At 38.1% G+C, this 21,852-nt stretch overlaps 1 protein-coding gene across 2 annotated transcripts in view; it reads right to left on the bottom strand.

The window, feature by feature from the left end:
* Positions 1 to 5,329: 5,329 nt before the first annotated feature.
* Positions 5,330 to 21,852, bottom strand: part of pdcb (phosducin b) — a 30,137-nt gene continuing 13,614 nt past the window's right edge. For both annotated transcript variants that reach the window (XM_063064064.1, XM_063064065.1), the window contains 3 exons: positions 11,442 to 11,543; positions 9,847 to 10,004; positions 5,330 to 7,177 (listed from right to left, as the gene is read on the bottom strand). In XM_063064064.1, the coding sequence (XP_062920134.1) occupies positions 6,650 to 7,177; positions 9,847 to 10,004; positions 11,442 to 11,514 (759 nt within the window). In that variant the 5' untranslated portion in view covers positions 11,515 to 11,543 and the 3' untranslated portion in view covers positions 5,330 to 6,649. The remainder of the gene's footprint in view (positions 7,178 to 9,846; positions 10,005 to 11,441; positions 11,544 to 21,852) is intronic.

Below are 21,852 nucleotides of genomic sequence, written 5' to 3'. Positions count from 1 at the left end.
CTCTGTGGCAATGAATTCCATAGATTCACCACCCTCTGGCTAAAGAAGTTCCTCCTCATCCCTGTTCTTAAGAGGACATCTTTGTATTCTGAGGCTGTACCCTCTGGTACTAGACTCGCCCTCTATTGGAAACACCTTCACATCCACTTTTAGGCATTCCAGAATTCAATAGGTTTCAATGAGATCACCATCATTCTTCTAAATTCTAGCGAGTACAGGCCCAGAGCCATCATTTGATAACCCATTATTCCCAGAATAAGTCTTTTGAACCTTCTCCTGGATGCTCTCCAATACCAGCACACCCTTTTTTTATATAAAGGACCAAAACTGCTCACACTACTTCAAATGCAGTCTGACCAATGCCTTATAAAGCTGTGGCTTTATATTCTTGCTTTTATATTCTAATCCTATCAAAATGAATGCTAACATTGCATTGCTTTCCTTACTACCAACTCAACCTGAAAGTTAACCTTAAGAGATTACTGCAGTACGATTCCCAAGGGACCAGGAGGTACTTTAAGTCAAGTAAGGACAGTTAGTACAAGAAGGGCACCATTCTCATTGGATTTCTGTATGCTCCCAAGGAAAAGAGGGAGGATTTATTTAGTGAATCATTGGAAAGCTGTGGAAACAATGTTTCACATGAATAATTGTGTATATACAAGATAAGATTTCTTTCTTCCAGAAGATTGTTTATAATTTTGCTGAGGCCAAGATCACTTGAGAGGACCTTCATCTAGGAGTTGCAAATCAATCTAAAGCAATGTTATTTTTTCACATCTGAAGTCAGCAGTGAGCTCACTCTTAACCAAATTGGGTGAAAATTGGCTCCTTATTAATTTTATCTCCAGAATGTCAGTTCCATTTGGGCAAGTTAAGCATCAGTAAATTTTCAATGCTGGAAATGTTGGCCTGAAAGATGATGATGTCATTAATCTTGTCAATTAATTTGAAAGATCATGTGAAAGGAAAGTTTGTGTTATGCTCACAGTGCCGAATGCAGGTTGTTAATATCACTGATGAATTCAGGAGGAGCAAGATTGCTGTTGCTCATGTAGCCTAAGAGATCTCCCTAATATTGTTGAAAGGCCTTGATAAGTGGATGTGGAGAGGATGTCTAGTACAGGTTGTTAATATCTCTGATGAATTCAGGAGAACAAAGGTTAATATTGATCATTAGACTGAGTTTGCTACCGAATTTAACGGTAGCTGAATTATTTTCTAGCTAGCTAAAAGCAGTAGTGGATTATATGGCATCTAGTTTGCATATACCATGCCCATGTGAACAACCATTGACCAAATAACCAAAAGTTTCAGCAATGTCGACTAAAGGATAAAGTTGGTCAGGATAGGTGGAATAATTAAAGTTATTCAAAATGTTGGAACAGGATATGAGAACAAGTTTAGTGCCTAATCCTAAAGATGTGTTTTATTCTGACTTCTTCTTGGAATTTTGGCCTCATATTTGTATCATCACAGGCTTGACACTAATGCAATTCCATTAACCTTGAAAAGTAGGAATTATTAAGGTGCACCATTACTTTTTTTTAGATTATGAGAACACTCAGTCCTCTTTATTGTCAGTTAGAAATGCATACATGCATTAAGAAATGATACAATGTTTCTCCGGAGTGATATCACAGAAAACAGGACAAACCAAAGACTAACACTGACAGAACCACATAATTATAACATATAGTTACAGCAGTGCAAAGCAATACCATAATTTGATGAAGAACAAACCATGGGCATGGTAAATAAAGTCTCAAAGTCCCCGAGTCAATAGACTCCTGAGTCCACGATAGCAGGCGGCAAAAAGGAGAAACTCCCTGCCATAAACCTCTAGGCACCGTCAACTTGGAAACAGCTGACCACAGCCGACACTGAGTCCATCCGTCCAAAAAATTCGAGCTTCCGACCAGCCTCTCCGATACAGCCTCCTGAGTGCCATCCTCTACTGAGCACCTTCGACCTTGCCCCAGCCGCCGAAACATGCAAAGCTGAGGATTTCGGGGCCTTCTGCTCCGGAGATTCCGGTTACCACACAGTAGCAGCGGCAGTGAAGCGGACATTTCAGAAGTTTTCCAGATGTTCCTCCACACTCTCACGTCCGTCTCCATCAAATCAGAATTGTGCACGGTCCCCGACAGATAACAGACATCACCACCGAAATGGCCGCACGCACTGCAGTCACGCTGCCATCGTCTCCTCCTCCTCCACCGTGAACTTGGTGTAAAGAATCTCATTTTCAGATGGTTTCCTTTGATTATCCATTTCCAAATTCCATAGAAATACACAGAATCCTGTTAAAGCACATCCACGCGCAACCATTCATGTCCATGCACTTAATCTGTTTACAAACAAAGTAGAAGCTTACATCTTCACTGAAGATGTTTTTCAACAGGTTCTCTGAAAGGACTTTTTCATTTAACCTCATTTTCCACTTTTCTCTGTATCCATCTAAATTGGCTTTTTACATTTTGTGACTTTTTATTTTACAAATTTATGGATTAATTATGCTATTATTCCTGTGGGACATTCAATCCACCTGCAATCTTATGTAATATGAAATGTATTAATGACCTTTTGTTACGGGTTTACAGAAGAGTAAAAATATCTTTCCCTGGTTCTATTAGGAGAATCTTTTGTAATATTGAGTGTCTCTTTTAACTTTTCTGTTCCATACTTGTTTATTTCTGATGATTTAAAAGAAGTGTTTCACCTCTGATCAGCATTCTATATGTATGTTTTAAGATCAGAAGAAATATTTCTAGATTACAATCATTTTCTACATTACTGATTTGAATTGGGCAATAGGGCTGGATTTTCTCTTCATAAGATATAGGAGCAGATTTAGGCCAATCAGCCCATTGAGTCCATTCTGCCATTTTGTTATGGCTGAACCCAAATCCCATTCAACCCCATACACCTGCCCTCTCACCATATCCCTTGATACCCTAACCAATCAGGAATCTATCAACTTCTGCTTTAAATATACCCATGAACTTGGCCTCAACCACAATCTGTGGCGAGGCATTCCACAGATTCACTATTCTCTGGCTAAAAAAAAATTCCTCCTCTTACTTCTGTTCTAAAACGCCCCTCAATTTTGAGGAACCATTCTCTCCACATCCACCTTATCTAGTCCTTTCAACATTTGGTAGGTTTCAATGAAATTCTTTTAAATTTCAGTGAGTACAGGCCCAAAGCTGCCAAAAGCTCCTCATATGTTAACCCCTTCATTCCTGGAATCATCCTCATGCACCTCCTCTGGACTCTCTCCAATGACAATACATCCTTTCTGAGATAAGGGGCCCAAAACTGTTGGCAATACTCCAAGTGCGGCCTGACTAGTGTTTTACAAAGCTTCGGCATTATCTCCTTGTTTTTATACTCTATTCCCCTTGAAATAAATGCCAACATTGCATTTGCCGCCTTTACCACAAACTCAATCGGTGAATTAACCTTCTCGGAGTCCTGCATGAGGATTCCCAAGTCCATTTGCACCTCCCTATTTAGGTAATAGTCTGCACTATTGTTCATTTACCAAAATGCATTATCATACATTTCCCAACACTACCCCTTCCGCCACTATTTTGCCCATTATTCCAATTTGCCTAAGTTCTACTGCAATCATATTGCTTGCTTAGCACTACCAACCCCTCCACTTATCTTCATATCATCCACAAACTTTGCTACAAAGGCATCAATTCCACTATCTAAATCATTGACAGAGCGTAGTCTCCTCTGCTGTAGACTAAATACAGTGGATTCTGGTTAATTAGGACACATCAGGACCAGTACATTTTGGTCAATATGCGGTTGCACTAATTAGCTGAAGTTTTTTTGGAAATAGTTTAAAATGTACAATGTTTGTATAAAAAAACTATAACTGAGCAATAATTAATATATTTAAATAAGATGCAGGACAAATTAGAACACTACCAATACCACTACAGTACTATAAAACTATTAGTTTCTAATAGTCATTGGTGGAAGAATTGATCCAGTGTATGCTGCCATGATCTTTTGATAGACTGCAAATAAACAAAGTCAGCACAGACACCTAGTGCAGATAGTAGACTATCTCCTTCATACAATGCTTTTGATGATTGTTGATACCTTCAAATTCTTCTTAGTTCCTAACTTGTTGAAGTTGTAAAATTGTTTCATTTTCACTCCTGGCCATTTCTGGCATCTCTAAGCCTGATGCTTAAAACTACAGTGAGCAAAACAGTCTGAATTGTCTTGCTGCTTATTTCTTGCCAACTATCAGTGATGGAAATCACAGCTTTTTGAACACAACACATGCAATTGATGTTATTTTAAAAATTCACTCTAAGTACAGTGTAGTATCTAATGGCTGCACAAGTTCACAGGATTGACACTAGTTAGAAATTATTCATCAACAGTCTCCTGTCTCAATTAAGCTGCATAGTGTCCTGGCTATTTTCTCAGTTTTTGTTCTTAAGAGCTGTCCCAAATAAGCGGCTGTTCCAATTAACTGATTACCCAGTTAACCAGAATCCACTTTTATTACTTGATGTTCTTTCAAATATCAAAGATATAATGTGGAAGAATTACAGTCTTGCATACAAGTAATCTGTGCCCCCAGAACTTGATTACAGGTATGAATTCAGGTAACTACTTTTCTCATAGTTTCCTGTATAGTATGAAGCCATGTTATGTTTCTTTTATCACTATTAAGAATTTTTTGGAACAGACGTTTCAGGCATGTACTGCTAAAGACTTCATCTTTATTATATTGCTATTGTAATTTGAAGCCTTTAATGAACAAAAGACACAATATTTTCTATAATAAAATTATATTATACAATGTAAAAATGAGAAATGTTTGGAAATGTACAGAGTGGGAGACAATTTGCAACAAAAAATATGGCTGCTTTATGGTAGATATCTATAGAGTGGATCTTAGCACTAGATCAAAGATATCTACTCTCACTATCCTCAGATTATATATGAAATGTTTCCCATTTATTTACTATTTCAATTTATTTCAACTTCCTAATACATCAATGTTAAACTAAATTTCTCTGTAAAGCAATTCCACATGTATTAAAATATATAGTAGCATTTAATTATTTTAGGTCTATTCATTCAAGTTTCTATATCATTTAAACAAGGGCACTGTAATAAAACTAGTCTATTTCTTAGATGACATTTGTGAATTGTTTACAGAGGCAAGCAATAGTTTTTACGGGGTGGGGGGGGGGGGAAGTAGAACAAAGGCTACACTCAGTTAATACTGACCAATACAGTGAAGTCCATTTCTACCTTTTCACCTTTTTTTCCAAATTACAAGATGTTCCTATTATCAAATTCAAATTTTCATTGATGAGACCAAGGGCTAGAAATGTACTTTAGGCAGTGGTGTAAGTTGGTGGATAAGGGATTTACGACTCAATATAGCAACCTCTAATTATTTAATTCTATTGGAGTCGGTGGAATTAAATGTCAGGTTCTGTAGCTGAGAATAATAATGTTATGCAATTGTCAAAGACAAATTTCTACCCTCACTCATTCATGGTTTCCTGAAGCTTTCATGACAGTGTTGTAGTCTGAAATAACAAAGTGCCATGAAAATTTTCCATTGTGGTTCACTAGAGTTTTTTCCCATCAGAACTCCACAGTGTATCTGAAATGGAAACAAGGAAGTAATGAACAAGCTATTGTAACAACTTAATGGTCAAATCATAGATCGAGCTCTGCACTCAATTTTGAAGATTTTGTTTTGATAACCAAAGTTTTATAATTTAGGCTTTCACAAGAAAGGGTACACAGAGAGAGAGTGTTGAAAGAGGTATTTGTCTGATCATACTTAGTGGCAGAGCAGACTTAATGGAGTTTACTCTAGATCATGGAATAACAGTATTGTAGCAGTTAATGTGCAATGCATAATAATTAATTTTCTTTTTATTTAAGAGAGCGAAGAAAGGTAAAGGAAAAGCCAAGAGTGCATGTAGACATAATCTAAAAATAAAAGACTGATGAAATTGAGATAATTATCTTCTTCCAGAGTTGTGAATCTTCAGACTTTTCTACCCAAGGTAGATGTAGGATGTTGTCATTAACTATAAAAAGCTAGGGATTTATTTATTTAATTATCAAGCTAGAATAGGCCTTTCCAGGCCTTCGAGCTACTCAGCAATCCTCAATTTAATCCTAGCCTAATAATGGGACAATTTACAATAAATCGATTAACCTGTGAACAGTGCATCTTTAGACTGTGGGAGAAAGCTCGAGCACCCAGAGGAAACCAACATAGTCATGGGGAGAATGTACAAACTCCTCACAGAAAGCGGCAGGAATTGAACCAAGGTCACTGATAATGTAAAGTGTTGTGCCAACCATTACATTACCATGCTGCCCTATCTGTGTAGTACAGGAAAATCAAGCTCCTGGGGGAATGTGTATGCAGAAGCTCAGATAATACTGCACAACAGTAAATCAAGTAACTATGATCTGTTCCTTCTAATGTGTTTGTATATATACTAGTAAATCCACATATAGAAATCAGTGAATTACAGAGGCATTGGAATATTATTGCAAGTATGCATCAAAATGTGCATAGTTTTTAAGCTTTTATGTACCTGGGACTGATGTGAGATGGGCTCCACTGTATTAACATTCATTCAATATCTACATCACTGCCATCACTAGCATTTTCACAAGCAGTGAATTCTCTTTCTGGCAAAAGGCCATATTCATTGAGGAAAGTTTCAACATCCACCGCAAAAAATTCTTCACCCAGCTGCTCGGTAATGTGAAGGAAGTTGCCAATTAGTTCTCCTGCCTTGTACACCAATAGTGCTGGTAGAATATTATCAGAGAAGCGGTTACTAGTTCCAGTGTTAGAGGCCTTTATTTTACAGAACTTAACCAAAGGATATTCCAAAGCAAGGCATGTTAAACAGTTAATCAAAGACTCGCATCCCTTCACTCTGTCCTCGTAAACATTCACCATCACTGTAGTTTTTTTCAATTCCTTTTCAATCACTTCCAAGAATTGCTCCCCACTTTCAAGCTCATAAAGCATTCCAAACTGGGGGCCAAAGCTTAGCTGCTGGTGCATCTCTTGCATGCATTGCTTGCGGTACCTACGAAGGCAAGCTTCATCTTCCTCATCTTGAATCATTTCATATTCTTGTACACTCATCTGTTTCAGAAGGATAAAAAGAAAACAAAAGCTTTGCAAAAGAATGTTAATTTATCATGGGAAGATGTAACTCATTGTGAATTGCCTAAGGCATCAGTATCATTCAGGAATAAAAGTCTAATTGCTTTAGTGCTGACTTGCTCATTCTTGAATTTCAAATTATTTCCTGGATTTTTGTTTGTACAGTATCTGCCTTGTCTTTAATACAAAAATGCTTATTTTCCTTTTTTGATTCAAGACTATTTAATTCACTGAAGCATCCACAGTGACAAATAATCTGATTTCTTGTTTGTGGCATTTTCTTGGTACATTGTTGTTTACTCTTTTAAAGATTTACCTTTATTTGTATAATATATTTATTTATTCTTTAAAAAATATTATTGTGCTTTATTTTCTTAACTTCTTTCCTGATTGTAGTTTTTAAAATGGTGAGAGGTGTAAGATGTTTTGTGTTCCCAGGAGCCCTTTCTATGAATTACTTAAAATTAACTGAGATGAAGTGAGCAATTAGGAAGCAAACTGCATATAGGCCTCTATGGTGAAAGGATTACACTGCAAGAGTAAAGACTAAATGTGTTCCTGCTTGATGAAACAACATTGGAATATTGTATACAGGCTTGATCTTATTCATTGAAGGATATACTTCTAAAGGAAGAGTGCTTTGTTGCTTTGGTTGAATCCTTGAATGGAAGGTTTGTTATACCAGGTTAAAGTAAGCACAAGAGATTACATGGGTTTATACAATAGGTGCAGGAGTAGGCCATTCAGCCCTTTGAGCCAGCACCACCATTCACTGTGATCATGGCTGATCATCCACACTCAGTACCCTGTTCCTGCCTCCTCCCCATATCCCCTGACTCTGCTATCTTTAAGATCTCTATCTAACTCTTTCTTGAAAGAATCCAGAGAGTTGGCCTCCACTGCCTTCTTAGGCAGAGCATTCCATAGATCCACAACCCTCTGTGTGAAAAAGTTTTTCTGCAACTCCGTTCTAAATGGTCTACCCCTTATTCTTAAACTGTGGCCTCTGGTTCTGGACTCCCCCAACATCGGGAACATGTTTCCTGCCTCTAGTGTGTCCAATCCCTTAATAATCTTATATGTTTCAATCAGATCCCCTCTCATCCTTCTAAATTCCAGTATATACAAGCCCAGTCGCTCCAATCTTTCAACATATGACATTCCCGCCATCCCTGGAATTAACCCAGTGAACCTATGCTGCACTCCATCCATAGCAAGACTGTCCTTCCTCTAATTTGGAGACGAAAACTGCACACAATACTCCAGGTGGGGTCTCACCAGGGCCTTGTACAACTGCAGAAGGACCTCTTTGCTCCTATACTCAACTCCGCTTGTTATGAAGGCCAACATGCTATTAGCTTTCTTAACTGCCTGCTGTACCTGTATGCTTACTTTGAGTTTAAAAGAAATAGAGGTGATCTCATTGCAAAGTACGAAGTTCTTACTACTCCACATCTACCCTCACATACACAGTTTCCTCTAGCTAGGTTATATTGAACAAAGGGACCCATTTAGGGCAGGGTTGGAAAGAAAATTCTTCAACCAGACAAGAGTGGGTCTTTGGAATTCACTCCTCCAGAAGGCTATTGGGGATCCATTACTGAACATACTTTTGAGAGAGATTTATAGAGTTTTAGATATTAAGAGAATTGGAGGACCCAAGGTTAACACAAAAAAAGAGATGTTGATTTTAAAAATCTGCTATGATCCTATTAAAATGACAGTAGTCTTGAAAAGTTAAATGGACTATCCCAGTTGTACTCCTTGTTCTTATTGTAATGTCTTCATTATATGTCAGTTACACAAGTGTTTTACATCTCTTGGTGTTTTAATAATCTTACTCATTGTAATCTTGAACCTTACAATGCCATAATCAACAAAACGTTCTGCTGATTTTAATTTTCCAGTATATTTTAATTTACTACCCATTATTGTATTTAAGAATGATTATTTTGCTAGGATTTATGTACTAAGAAAATAGACCCCCAAAATAATAGAATTCTCATTATTCCTTGTTCTGTTTCTTCCTTTTGTCCTTTTATTCTATAACTGCTGCTCTGTATTTCCGTATTTTCCTAAGAATTAATAAAGAGACAATTTCAAGTCATCAAGTCCATCAGTGGCTCGTAGAGCAATTCCATTCCCATTTTCTCAATCCCTATGCACTCCTCATATTCCCACCAACTCCTCCTTACCCTACAACTCACCTACTCACTTGGGATAATTTGCACTGGTATATTAATCTACTAACTGGCATGATTTTGGGATCTGAGAGAAAACTGAAGCCCTAGGAAAGAAAACCAGTCACAGGAAGAACACTTAAACTCCACAAAGCACTTGAGGTTACTACTGGTTTACTTCCCTTATTTCTTCCTCTAACTGCCTTCTAGTTGGCTGCATGATTCCTTTATTAAGGTGGTAGATCCTTAATATATAATTAATATAATTCCTTTCATTCTGATTGCCTATATGTTGTAATTGGTGTAGGTACACTCTCTCATCCTCCTCTTTCTCTTTGGAATGTGTTGCATTCTGCATTTTTTAACCAAATTTGTTCTCCACTTCTACAAATCAACATGTTCAGTTTATCAAATTAATTTTAAATCTTCTTTGCTTTGTAATTGATTATCTTTCCTGTTTTTGCTCACCTTTCGAGTGAATTTCTTTCGAGTATCCTTGTCCTCCTTACTAAAAGAGTGGTATGGTGATGACAGTTGTCTAAGGAGTTGCTTTTTATCTGAAGAAATTTCATGGTCCTCGCTTTCTAGTTTAAATTTCCTCCAGTCATTGATCACTCCTTTTGGACCTAGAAATGAAACTGTTTTAATTTTGTTTTCTGCTAGACATGTGCACATTACTAATAACATTGCCCCAGTGTAGTTATACAAAATTGTATGACACAGTAACAAAATCCAGCACCAAGAGTGGCAAAATGATGTAGCAGATAGTGATGCTGCTGCTCAACTCACTAGTTTGAATGCGACCTCATGTGCTACCTGTGCTTAGCTGACTGTTGTAAATTACCCCTCAAGTATGCTTGTGGCACGGGAATTAGGGAGGAAATCAATGGCCATGTGAAAGAAAAATGCCGAGGAATAGCACTAATGGTAATGTTCACGCAAGCTTTTCATTTGCTTTACCTTAAATTCTAAGTTTATTATGACCGGCATATGTCATGAAATTTGTTTTGTGGTACAGTGCAATACATTAAAAAAAAGTTACAATAAGGAATATTATTTAAAAATAGGTAATGCAAAAAGTGATCAAAATGGTGAGGTAGTGTCATGGACCATTCAGAAATCTGATGGTGGAGGGGAAATAGTTCTCCTAGAGTGTTGAGTGTGTGTGTTTTCAGGCTCTTGTACTTCCTCCCTGATAGTACTAATGAGAAAAGGACATGACCTTCATCATCAGGACCTCCCTGTAGCTCCTGTTATCGCAACAACATCGAACACATCAGATATACATGGCTGAACTTAATAACTTTGGGAATTCAAATTCTCCAATTATAATAATTAGAGGATAGCAATAGACCTAGTAGAAACAGACAGGCTGGTGGAATATGTGGATGAAAAATTCTGAACTGTTAAGTTTTGATAGGAAGGATGAGAAAGGGCAATGTAATTTAGAAAGCTAATTTCTAAAGGGGATGTATATACAGAGAGATCAAGTAAAGAATAAATTATTGAAAGGTTGAGAAAGTATACTGGTGTACCATTGCTATGAAATCCAGGAAAAGCTACTCTATATTAGGATAAACAAATGGTTATCAGTTACAGTTATAAATTTGAGTTCAGAGTATTTGATTTAATTCTATATTCTTTGGGTAATATCCACATGGAATTCACGGCTCTATTTATAATAAAGGAGATCATGTGAGAGCACTGAAATTCACTAACAGGTTCATTGTTCATTGCCCTAGTACTCCTGAGGCAAGTGAATTGAACACCACCTCTACCAGAAACCAAAGTACACCTACAGGAATAGGCTGGTCAATGGAAGTCAAAAATATCTTTAAAAAATAATGATATGTAACCCCTTATTTTCAATCTCCTGTTGGTTATTCTGAAACTAAAAATAAAAGGAAAGCTCAGAGGTTCAACTGTTGGTTAGTTTTTCCCACCTACTTGGCCTCAGTGATGCAGTTTAAAATGTTTTAAAAACTCGACGTACCACAGCATGATGACTCTAATCTCAATGTGATGGAACAACCCAATAGAACACGTCAAATTTATTAGATTACCTGTATTAGAAGCTGATAATTCAAGATTTCCTTCGGATTCCACATCTTCATCCCAGCTTTGTCCGCGGTTCATTCTAGGACAGGTGAGCAATGGAAAGGTATCTGAAAAATGGTCAATTTCATTACAAGGTCAATTATGTCTATTGGTAATACTGTTATATAATACAAATCATGATGTAATGTTTCTTTACAAAGAGCTGTAATATAAGACTTTGTAACTTTAAAAATAAGATTTTGTAAGAAAATGTTCCAGAGAAAGACAAGACCTTCTAATAGTTGGTGTTGAAATTACAGGTCATGATTTTCAGAACAGACTGGTTTGCATTCTTCCCGAACATTTTCTATTTTTGGCCTTGTTGGAGAGGGAGCAGTGTCAGTCGGATGGTTGAGAAAAATTAAAAATCAAGGTGCCTTCATGGGCTACCACTGAGGTTCATGAAAGGGTGGAAACTAGAACATTACAGTACAGTACAGGCTCTTTGTGCTGACCTTTTAACCTACTCCAAGATCAATCCAACCCTTCCCTGCCACATACTCCACCATAGTTTTAGACTAATTTACTCTACCTGTTACATAGAAACTTAGAAATCTACAGAACATTGCAGGCCCTTCGGCCCACAATGTTGTGCTGACCATGTAATCTGCTCTAGAAGCTGTCTAGAATTTCCCTACTGCACAGCCCTCTATTTTTCTAATGTACCAATCTATGTGTCTCTTAAAAGACCCTATTGTACCCACCTCTACCACCTTCACTGGCAGTGCATTCCACCCACCCACCACTCTCTGTGTGGAAAAACTTATCTCTGACATCTTCCTTGTACCTCCTTCCAAGCACCTTAAAACTATGCCCCTTGTGATAGCCATTTCAGCCCTGGGAAAAGCTTCTGGCTATCCACACAGTCAATGCCTCTCATCATAATATACACCTCTATCAGATCACCTCTCATCCTCTGTCATCCCAAGGAGAAAAGGCCAAATTCACTGAACCTACTCTCTTAAGACATGCTTTCCAATCCAGGCAACATCCTTGTAAATCTCCTTTGCACTTTCTCTATAGTTGAGGGACCTAACTTGGTACTGTAGGTTGGGGTTCCTTTATCTGTGGTGTCAATAATCAAAAATATTTATGGAACACGAACTTATTGTAAACAAACCCATTCCATCCATGTTCATCAATGTTGGTCCATCACTAATGCAGCCACTGCCATCAGAACAACTTTGTTCCAGGCTCCTTTATCTTCAGCAGATGACTCCTGCATTCTCTCAGCAAATATATAGACTGATTTCATACTCAGAAAATAGGAAGCAAAAATAAACATGCTCTCTGGACCTCCTCACATGCCAAAAGGGGGCCTGAACAGATGCTGGAAATCTGGAGCAAAACATAAAATGCTGGAGTAACTCAACAAGTCAGGCAGCATCTACAGAGGGGAATAAATAGTCAGTGCTTCAGGCTGAAACACTTCAGGATTGATGAATTTTGCATGTGTTGCTTAAAAAAAGGAACTATCATTACTTGCATGCTTTAACACTTGGACAGAACGTATAGCATTATTTTCTGGGTGAGTTTATGCTCTACAGGCCCCCGGTAATTGATTGCCACAACCATTAATCATTTTATATACTTTAATGCACTGGAATAATTCAAAATAGGGAAGTCTACACGGTCCCACAGTGTGCAGTTCATTATTCATATTCCCTGACATGGCAGCAAGCCACTTATTTGTATAAACAGGACCTTTGCCGTATTCCCTGTGATCAACAAAAAATGGAAAATATTGAGTGAATGATTTTTTTTTAAACTAGAGAGATGAGTAAAAATCAAAAATGCTGAAAACACTTAGCAAGTCAGGCAGCAAAGCTGGAAAGAGAAACAGTAACCTTGCAGGTGGAAGATCCATCAGAACATCTTTGTTCTGAAATGTGAACAGGCCTTTTCCTCCCCACAGATGCTGCCTGAAACAATGAGTGGAATCTTGGTGACTAGAAAGAAAAGCATGGAAAGCAACTTAAATGCTGCTTACGAGAGAACATTGATGAACGTAGAATAAGTTTGCCCTCTTGTGATTACTAATAAGCATAACAGGCATTTAATACATGCCATACTTTTATGAATATAAGAATTAGAGATTGACCAAGATAAGGTGGTAACCAGGATTAATGGATTTTCCTAGCAATGAAGCTCCTCCCATTGTAACCAATCAGTATAAGCTTGCCATTCCTTTCTTCCTTCACTAGCTCATCAGGGCCTCACTTGTAGCTAAAGAAAGCAGAATGATCTTAGTCAAGGCCCTAACAATCTAATTTCTTGCTGTTTTGAATAACTTGGAGTATATCCCAAAAGGCCCTGGAGACTTATCCTGCTTGGTATTCTTAACCAAACTTAACCATGCTCCATACTCATCTCATTTTCCTCCATATCCTTCTCCTTGGTAAATACTGATGCAAATTACTTATTTAGGATCTCTGCCTCCAAGCACATGTTCCCTCCTTTAATCTTCAATAGTCCAAACCCCTTGCTAGTTAAGCTTTTACCTTTGATGTATGCATAGAATACCTTGGGGTCTTCTTCAACCCTACTTACCAAGGGCTTTTCATGTTCCTCCTACCAGCTGTTCTATTTGTCTTCATGAGTTCTAGCTTTATAATCCTCGAGGGCTCCATTTGATTTTTTTTTTTAGCTTCCTAACCTTATGTAGGCTCTTTTTCTTGTCATCCTTGTCCTCCTGAAAGGTATCCATCCTGTACTTTGTACAGCTGATCTTTAAAAACCCTCCATGCCAGATGTGGACTTGCCCAAAAACAGCTTTATAAAATTCACTAGTTCCTAACAACTGAGGTGTAGCTCGAATATGCATGCATAGCACACTGCTCTACTCTCTTGACTGTGTGGCTCATCATAGTTCAGATGACATCTATAAATTTGCAGGTGACACAATTGTAAGAGCTCAGATGGTGGTGAGGAGGCATACAGGAATAAGATAGATTTGCTGGTTGAGTAGTGTCACAACAACAACCTCTTATTTAACATGAGCAAAACTAAGAAATTGATTGTGGCCTTCATTAAAGGGGAGATTAAGAGAACTCACACCAGTTCTCATTGAGGGGTCAGTTGTGCAAAGGGTGAGCATCTTCAAGTTCCTGGGTGTGGACTTCTCAGCGAATCTATCCTGGGCCAAACACACAATTCAACAATAAAGAAAGTTCCCCAAAAACTAATTTGTTAGGAATTTCGGGAGATTTGGTATGCAGTCAAAGACTTGCAAGTTTTTATGGATTTATGGTGGAGAACATTCTAACCGATTGTTTCCCAGACTGCTATTGAAGGCACTGGATTGTTTCCCAGATTTATGGTGGAGAACATTCTAACTGGTTGTTTCCCAGACTGCTATTGAAGGCACTGGATTGCAAGGCTGCACAGTGTCATAGACACAGCCAGCTTCAACATGCTCACAACCTCCCTGTCATCGAGGACATCTTTAAGAAGTGATGCCTCAAGAAGATGTCATCCATTACTAAGGGCTCTCACCATCTGAAAGATGCCTTGTTACTACTAACAGGGAGGAGCTACAGCAGCTCAAAGACCCATACTCAATGATTCAGAAACAGCGGCTTCACCTCTGCTATCAAATTTCTGACAAGCCCATGAACCCTACTCATTTCTTCTTTCTTTGGTATTCATTTTGTAACTGAGGCTAAATTCATGTCTTTGCACTATAGTACTGATGCAAAACAACAACTTTATATATAAGACAGTGATAATAAACCTGTTTCCAAATTTCTCCTGTTCCAATTTCATATTCTTCCACAATGTTCTTACTCACATTTAAAGGAGTTATGGTCACTGTTCTCTTTTCTCAAACTGAAAGCAAGTCACCTTGGCCAGGTTAATTTCCCAACAGCAAGTCCAATATGGCTCCTCCACTACATATTGATTTAAAAACATTCCTGGATGCACCTAACAAGTTCTGCTGCATCTAAACCTCTTGAAATGTGGTCTGAGTCTATATTAGAGATGCTGAAGTCACTCACTACAATAGCCATGTTTTTGCATTTTCCCTAATCTTTCTGCATTTCCATTCATCCACGTCCCAGAGGCATTTGTGAGTCTGAAGTATACTCATACTCCCATCAACGTGATGGAACCTTTCTTATTCTTCAGTTCTATCTGTGTGCACAGTGAGTGATGTCCCCTCTGCATGCAGCTTGTGTTATTGTCCCTGATTAATAATACAACCCCTTACACACACACTCTCCCTCTCTCACCTCCCTCTCCCCCCTCCCTCAGCCCCTCCCCCTCATCCCTCTCTCCCTCCCCCCTCCCTCACCCCTCACCTCCTCTCCCTAACCCCCCCCCGCTCTCTCACCTCCCTCTCCCTCACCTCCCTCTCTACCTTTTCCAAATCATTAAAGCGCTCAAATATTTAGGTACTATGTAAATGTATTTTCACTCAATACCCATTACACCACCAGGTGCAAGCACAATCTTGCACAATTAGGACTGAATACTTAATGCTATTAGACCAACAGGGGATAAGCTGGAAAATCATTTGTGACATCAGGAGCATCATATAGGTCAGTCTATCCAGTTATCCTGGTATTAGGTTAAATGCGCTTATTCTTGTCATCTTTACTGCTGGCAAGATGTGGGCCAGTGCAAACTTATTTCTAGATGTTAAGTCTTATTAAGCTCCAAAACTTCCACTCAATTTGTTGAATATCAACATCATCTGGTCCTCATGCCATCCACAGTACTGGTGTCCTTATGCTGTGTGGTTGTGTTGCAAAGTGGGTTAACCCTATGTATCCAGTGCCCAGAGAGTTCACAGGTGACCAGATCGTCAAGGGATTCACTTGCATTATTGTTGCCAGTCTAGTAAAGAGCTGTGCAACTACTTTGGTGCACAAACTGATTTAACACAATCACTGAAATTATTTTCTTCTCAATCTCAGTACAAGAGGCAGTCAGTCAAATAACTCCGCTTGAAAGTACATTCAGTCAGTCTGTCCTTTAACATTAGCCTGGTAATGGTTAGCAAATATGTGGAGATTATTAGAGATTGTTCATACATAGATTACTTTAAACTCCAATGATAACTGAGACTAACTATCACTTCATTTCAAAAGGACTAGATTTGCAAATGAGCACAATTAAAGGCGGCAAGGAAAGGAACAGAGTAGGTCCATCTGAATGGCCAATAATGTCAGCAGTCTGCAACTGTGAAACCTTATTAGCAAATCTCTGCATGACAACTTAGACATAAAGTTCATTGATAGATGTACTGACTGCATTAAAGGCATAGTCGCTATTGAACTTTTAACATAAAATCATAAGTCAACGAAGGTTCTCAGTCATTCAGGTCATCGTATATCAAGCAGTAGTAAATCAAGGTAACTGGACTTGCTGTGGTGTCTAGAAGATGTTTCACCACTGATCCGAGAGGCTTCTTCAGTCTGATCCATGGTGGGTAGCTTTCCGGTTTATAAACTGTACAGGTTTACCAGTGAGTACAGTTGCCTTGATTTACTACTGCTTGATGTAAAATCATAAGGTAATCTCATCATTCACATGACAACATATAGGTTGCACTACCTTTTCAACAAAAGGCACTGCCAGCAAGCGACAATTTGTTTTTAAAATAATTAATGCATGAATGTTTTGTCTTTGAACATAATTCCTGACAAACATGTGAAATGTTCAGTGTCATAATTTGACATTTAAAATGAAAAGTGATTTTAAAGAATAACTCAGAAGAGTACAGCACAACAGCAGACCCTTTGGATCACAATGTCCATGCTGAACATGATAGCAAATTAAAGTAAATCTCTTCAGCCAGTGTATGATCAATCCTTCCATACTCTGCATGGACCTAAAACTTACTAAATACCACTTTCATACCTGCTTCCAGCATTGCTCCTGACAGGCCTTCCATTCTCTGTATAAAAAAATTTGCCCCACACATCTCCTTTAAAATTTTCCTCTTTAAATATATATTCGATTTCTACCCTAGGAAAAAGATGCCAACTGTCCACCGTATCAATGCCTCTCAAAATTTCATATTATCTATTATCCATCCAGCTTCTGATGCTCAGAGAAAACAAACCAAGCTTGTCTCCTTATAGTTCACACCTTCTAATCTAGGCAACATCTTGGCAAACCTCTTCTGCATCCTTTCCAAAGCCTTTGCATCCTGCATGTGATTGAACAATCAGAGCTGCACGCGATGCTCCAAAATGTGGCCTAATCAAAGTTTTATATAGCTGCATCATGACTTTCTTATTCTTATACTCAGTGCTCTGACCAGTGAAGTCAAAAATGCTGTAGGCCTTCTTTATCACCCTACCTATTGTGCGGCCACTTTCAGTGAGCTATGGACTTGAACTCCAAGATCACTCTGAACATCAATGCTGTTGAGGGTCTTACCCTTAACTGTATACTTTCCATAAGATATTGGAACAGATTTGGGCCTAATCAGCACAGAAACCCTACCCTTAAGAATCCTCTCCAATGGCTTCTCTGATGTAAGCTTACTGACCTATTATTTATAGGATTATCCATATTTCTCTTCTTGAACAAGGGAACAACATTGGCCACTCTCCATTTTTTGGGACCCTCTCTGTAAGTGAGGTAATAAAGATCTTTGTCAAGTTCCCCGCAATCTTCTTTCTTGCTCCTTTTGATAACCTGGGATAAATGTCATCAGGGCCTGGGGACTTAACCACCCTGATGCCTTTCAACAGATGCAGTGACACCTCCTCCTTGATCTCAAAATGCCCTAACCTATTAGCATGCACCATACTCCTCACAGTGTTCCTCATGTCTTTGAGAATATTTAGCACCTTATCCATGTTCTCTGACTCCAAGCATAAATTCCCCCCTTTGTCATTGAATGATCCAACCTTCTCCCTAGTTATCCTCTTATTTCTAATAAAATGCCTTGGGATTTTCCTTAATCCTACTTGCTAAAGACTTGCTAATTTCACGATTTATTTTGGCCCTTCTGATCCGCTGTTTAAGTTCTTTCCTGCTTTCTTTTCTGCAGGGGCCCTGTCTCATTATTGCTTGTAGTCATTATTGACTATATTCTTAACCTCCCCATCATCTGTCGTTCTTCCATCCTTGTTCTGCCTCCTTGGTTTTTAAACAACTCCTTCATGTCAGATGTGGATTTGCCTGATAACAGTTGTTCTCAAATAATATCATGTATAATAATGTTGTAATTTACTCCCCCCCCCCCCCCAGTTTAGTACTTTACAGGTCCAGAGTTATTGTTATTCATAACTGTCTTAAACCTAAAGAGCTGAGATCGCGGTTCCCAAAGTGCACCTGACTGAAAGGCCTATGACCTAGCCAGGCTCAACACACAAATCAAGGTCCAGTATGGTCTCTCCTCTGGTTGGACTATCCAGGTATCGTTTCAAGAAACTCTCATGAATGCACCAAAGAAAATCTACCCCATCTGAACCCCCTGCACCAAGGAAATGTCAGTCAATATTGGGGAAACTAAAGTCACTCATTACAACAATACTGTTTCTTTTATGTCTTTCCTCTGTCTGTTCGTCCATCTCCTTGTGGCTATTGGAAGGTCTATATTATCCTAATGCGAGTGATTGCACCTTTCTTACTTCTGAGTTCCACCCATACTGCCTCAGTAGATGAGCCCTACACTATGTCTTCTTTGAATGTAGCTGTGACATTCTCCCTGATTAGTAACCATTTTTACCTCCCTTAGTAGCTCATCTGATGGACAAAGTCTTAAATGTAAAATTTTCACTTGGTATTTCCAATGGAGAAGGACACAGAAGTTAGTGAGTTCAGGGGAGTGAACAGTGATATCCCGGAACAGATTAACATTATGAAGCAGAGGTGGTAGAGGATTTGAAATGCATAGGGGTGGATTAATCCCTGAGGACTGACCAAGTGTTTCCTAAAATGTGGTGGAAAGTAAGGAGGAGATTTCTGAGGCCCTGTTAGATATTTTCCTATCTTAGTTAGTCATAGTTGAGATACTGCATGACTGCCAATGTTGTACCTTTAGTTAAGGGAGCAGGGATTACCCATAGAAGTACAGACCAGTGAACCATGTATCAGTGATGGGATGTAATTGGAAGTGATTCCAAGAGACCAGATTTATTTGCACTTAGAAATCAAGAACTGTTTAAGAATGGAAAATCATTTACTGACAATGTTGAAGAGATGACCAAGAGGACTGACGATGATTGGAGTGCCATCTGCCTTCGAAGCTTAAAATACAAACTACTTTATCGAACCTGGGATCACATTTGAAGGCTTTAATCTTCACTCCCAATCTAGTAGCTCTGAGCTAATACTATTTACCAGGCCTGCAAATCTTTTCAGAGATCAGAACTGAGCACCGTACTCCAAATGAGGTCTGATTAAAAATTTGTACAATAAAGCATTATTTCTTCATTTTTGTATATCAGCCTCTTTAAGTTAGAAGTCCGTACAGAATAAGAATTTTAGATTAGTACTGAGTGAGTTGTGCAAATCGCTTGTGTGGTTCTTTGACACCCTGCTGTTATCTACATAGTGTATGAAGTTTTCTGGTTCTACCACCTGTTCTAGTGATATTTTCTCGAACACTAAGTTTGTGCCTTGTCTCTGCCTTGGTTATGTCTAGAACTATGGTGTAGAGTTACTTCTCTATCTTATTCAAAAACCTTCTGTACTTCTCAGACGATAGACAAATGTTCCCTTCAGGCCATTTTTAAATACCTACAAATATTCCTTACATAATGTAGTCACATATTTTTGTCTTTTATTAGTATGTTTTAGAAAATGTATTAGTAGCAAATATCCATTCAGAACATTAAAGAAGTCAATAATTTAAAACAAGTGCTCTAAGAAATAGAAGAAAATTAATATGGTATGCTGAGAGTATGGAAAGATGGAGAGTGAGAGTGAGCAGTGACTACAAGCTGCACAATTCCAGGGATTTGTGGTGTCTTTTCTCACTAACCCACAACGTCATGCACTTAAAATTAATCAATCTGACTAAAGCAGATTGAATACTTCAAATTAGACTATACCTGTTGACAAATGCACCTGTCAGATGTGATGAAGTGTATGTAGGTTGATGGAGTGTTAATGGATTAGCTGTAACAGTAAACAATCTAATATATCTCTAGTCCCTTGGTGATGTCTGCCTTTGCACAATTATTACATACCTTCTCTCTATTTATTATTTTATTTTGATCACCTCAATTTGTTTCTATTTTCAACTTTTTCTCTTTCCCTTTTTGCTCTATGCTCCTTTCTGCCACATTTTCACTCTTTTTTCTTACACTTCTCTTGCATGCTTCCTCTTCTTATCCATCTCCTTGATTCTCTCTCTTTCTTCTTTTGTCAGTCTTCTCTCCTTCACATCTTTACTAATATACTTACTCTTGCATTATCTAAACTTTAACTTCCCGATAAACTCAATGGAAACACATAAGGAATACTTGAACGATACAGTGTAAGGATAGTAAGAACTATTTTCCCGATTGGCTTTTCCCTTTTGCATCTAGTTTAGGGGTAAATATTTGTGTTTATTGTAACAGACGTTCTGATGTAACATCCTCACTGCAGTCATTTCCAAAATAACATTACACACCATCAACGAATAATTTTTGTGAGGGAATTATAAGCGCTGATAGACTTGACTGTTGAATTTTCTACATAAACGTTGTACATTCAAGTGTCTTGGTGAGTGTACATTAAAGTGAAAAAAATAAAAGGAAGAAAATCCTGGAAAACTGAAGTTTTAAAAAGATAAACAGAACCAGCTTGAAAGGCTCTGACAGGTGAGTCAATGTAAGTTGAAGAGATTGGTTATGGAGCTCTGGGTGTTTGCCCCTCATCAAATTACAGTATGTCATAACCAGTTATTTTCCTTTAGTTTGTCTCCATGATGTGACAGTCCAATTGGCCGGAGGTAATAGTGAACATGACTCCACAAATTGTTTTACAACCCCATTACACAAACTCATGTTCTGAAAGATGTTGATTCATTTTTTTAAAAGCTGTCTTTATTTGCTTGAAAGCAGTTTTACTTGGAAATCCTTACTGGAGCAAGGTATTTTGATTTACTGTATGTTGTTGAGGTCACTAATAGGAGTGAGATGGTTTGGATAGGGGGCAAGGTATAAAAGATGCAATGTGTCAGCCCAAAATATAACTGTTTAACACAGTTGTGACAGTATTTGCTCTGGGGAGATGTTCCATTTACACTCAATTAAAGAAGTTATTCATTTCACAATAAACACAACAAATGTAATAGGAACCATCAGCTTTTTTAAAGGTGGAGAGACTGGATGAACATTATAACTTTACATAGAACACTTTTGAAAAGAAAGATACTATTCACAAAATGACTGAAGTGATTTCCTATCAGATTATTTATTTGCC

The sequence above is a fragment of the Mobula hypostoma genome, chromosome 12 (assembly GCF_963921235.1).
Source record: "Mobula hypostoma chromosome 12, sMobHyp1.1, whole genome shotgun sequence".
Classification (NCBI taxonomy): Eukaryota; Metazoa; Chordata; class Chondrichthyes; order Myliobatiformes; family Myliobatidae; genus Mobula; species Mobula hypostoma.
The sequence above is the reverse complement of the archived record's forward strand: the minus strand, read 5'-3'. Positions and strand labels throughout refer to the sequence as shown.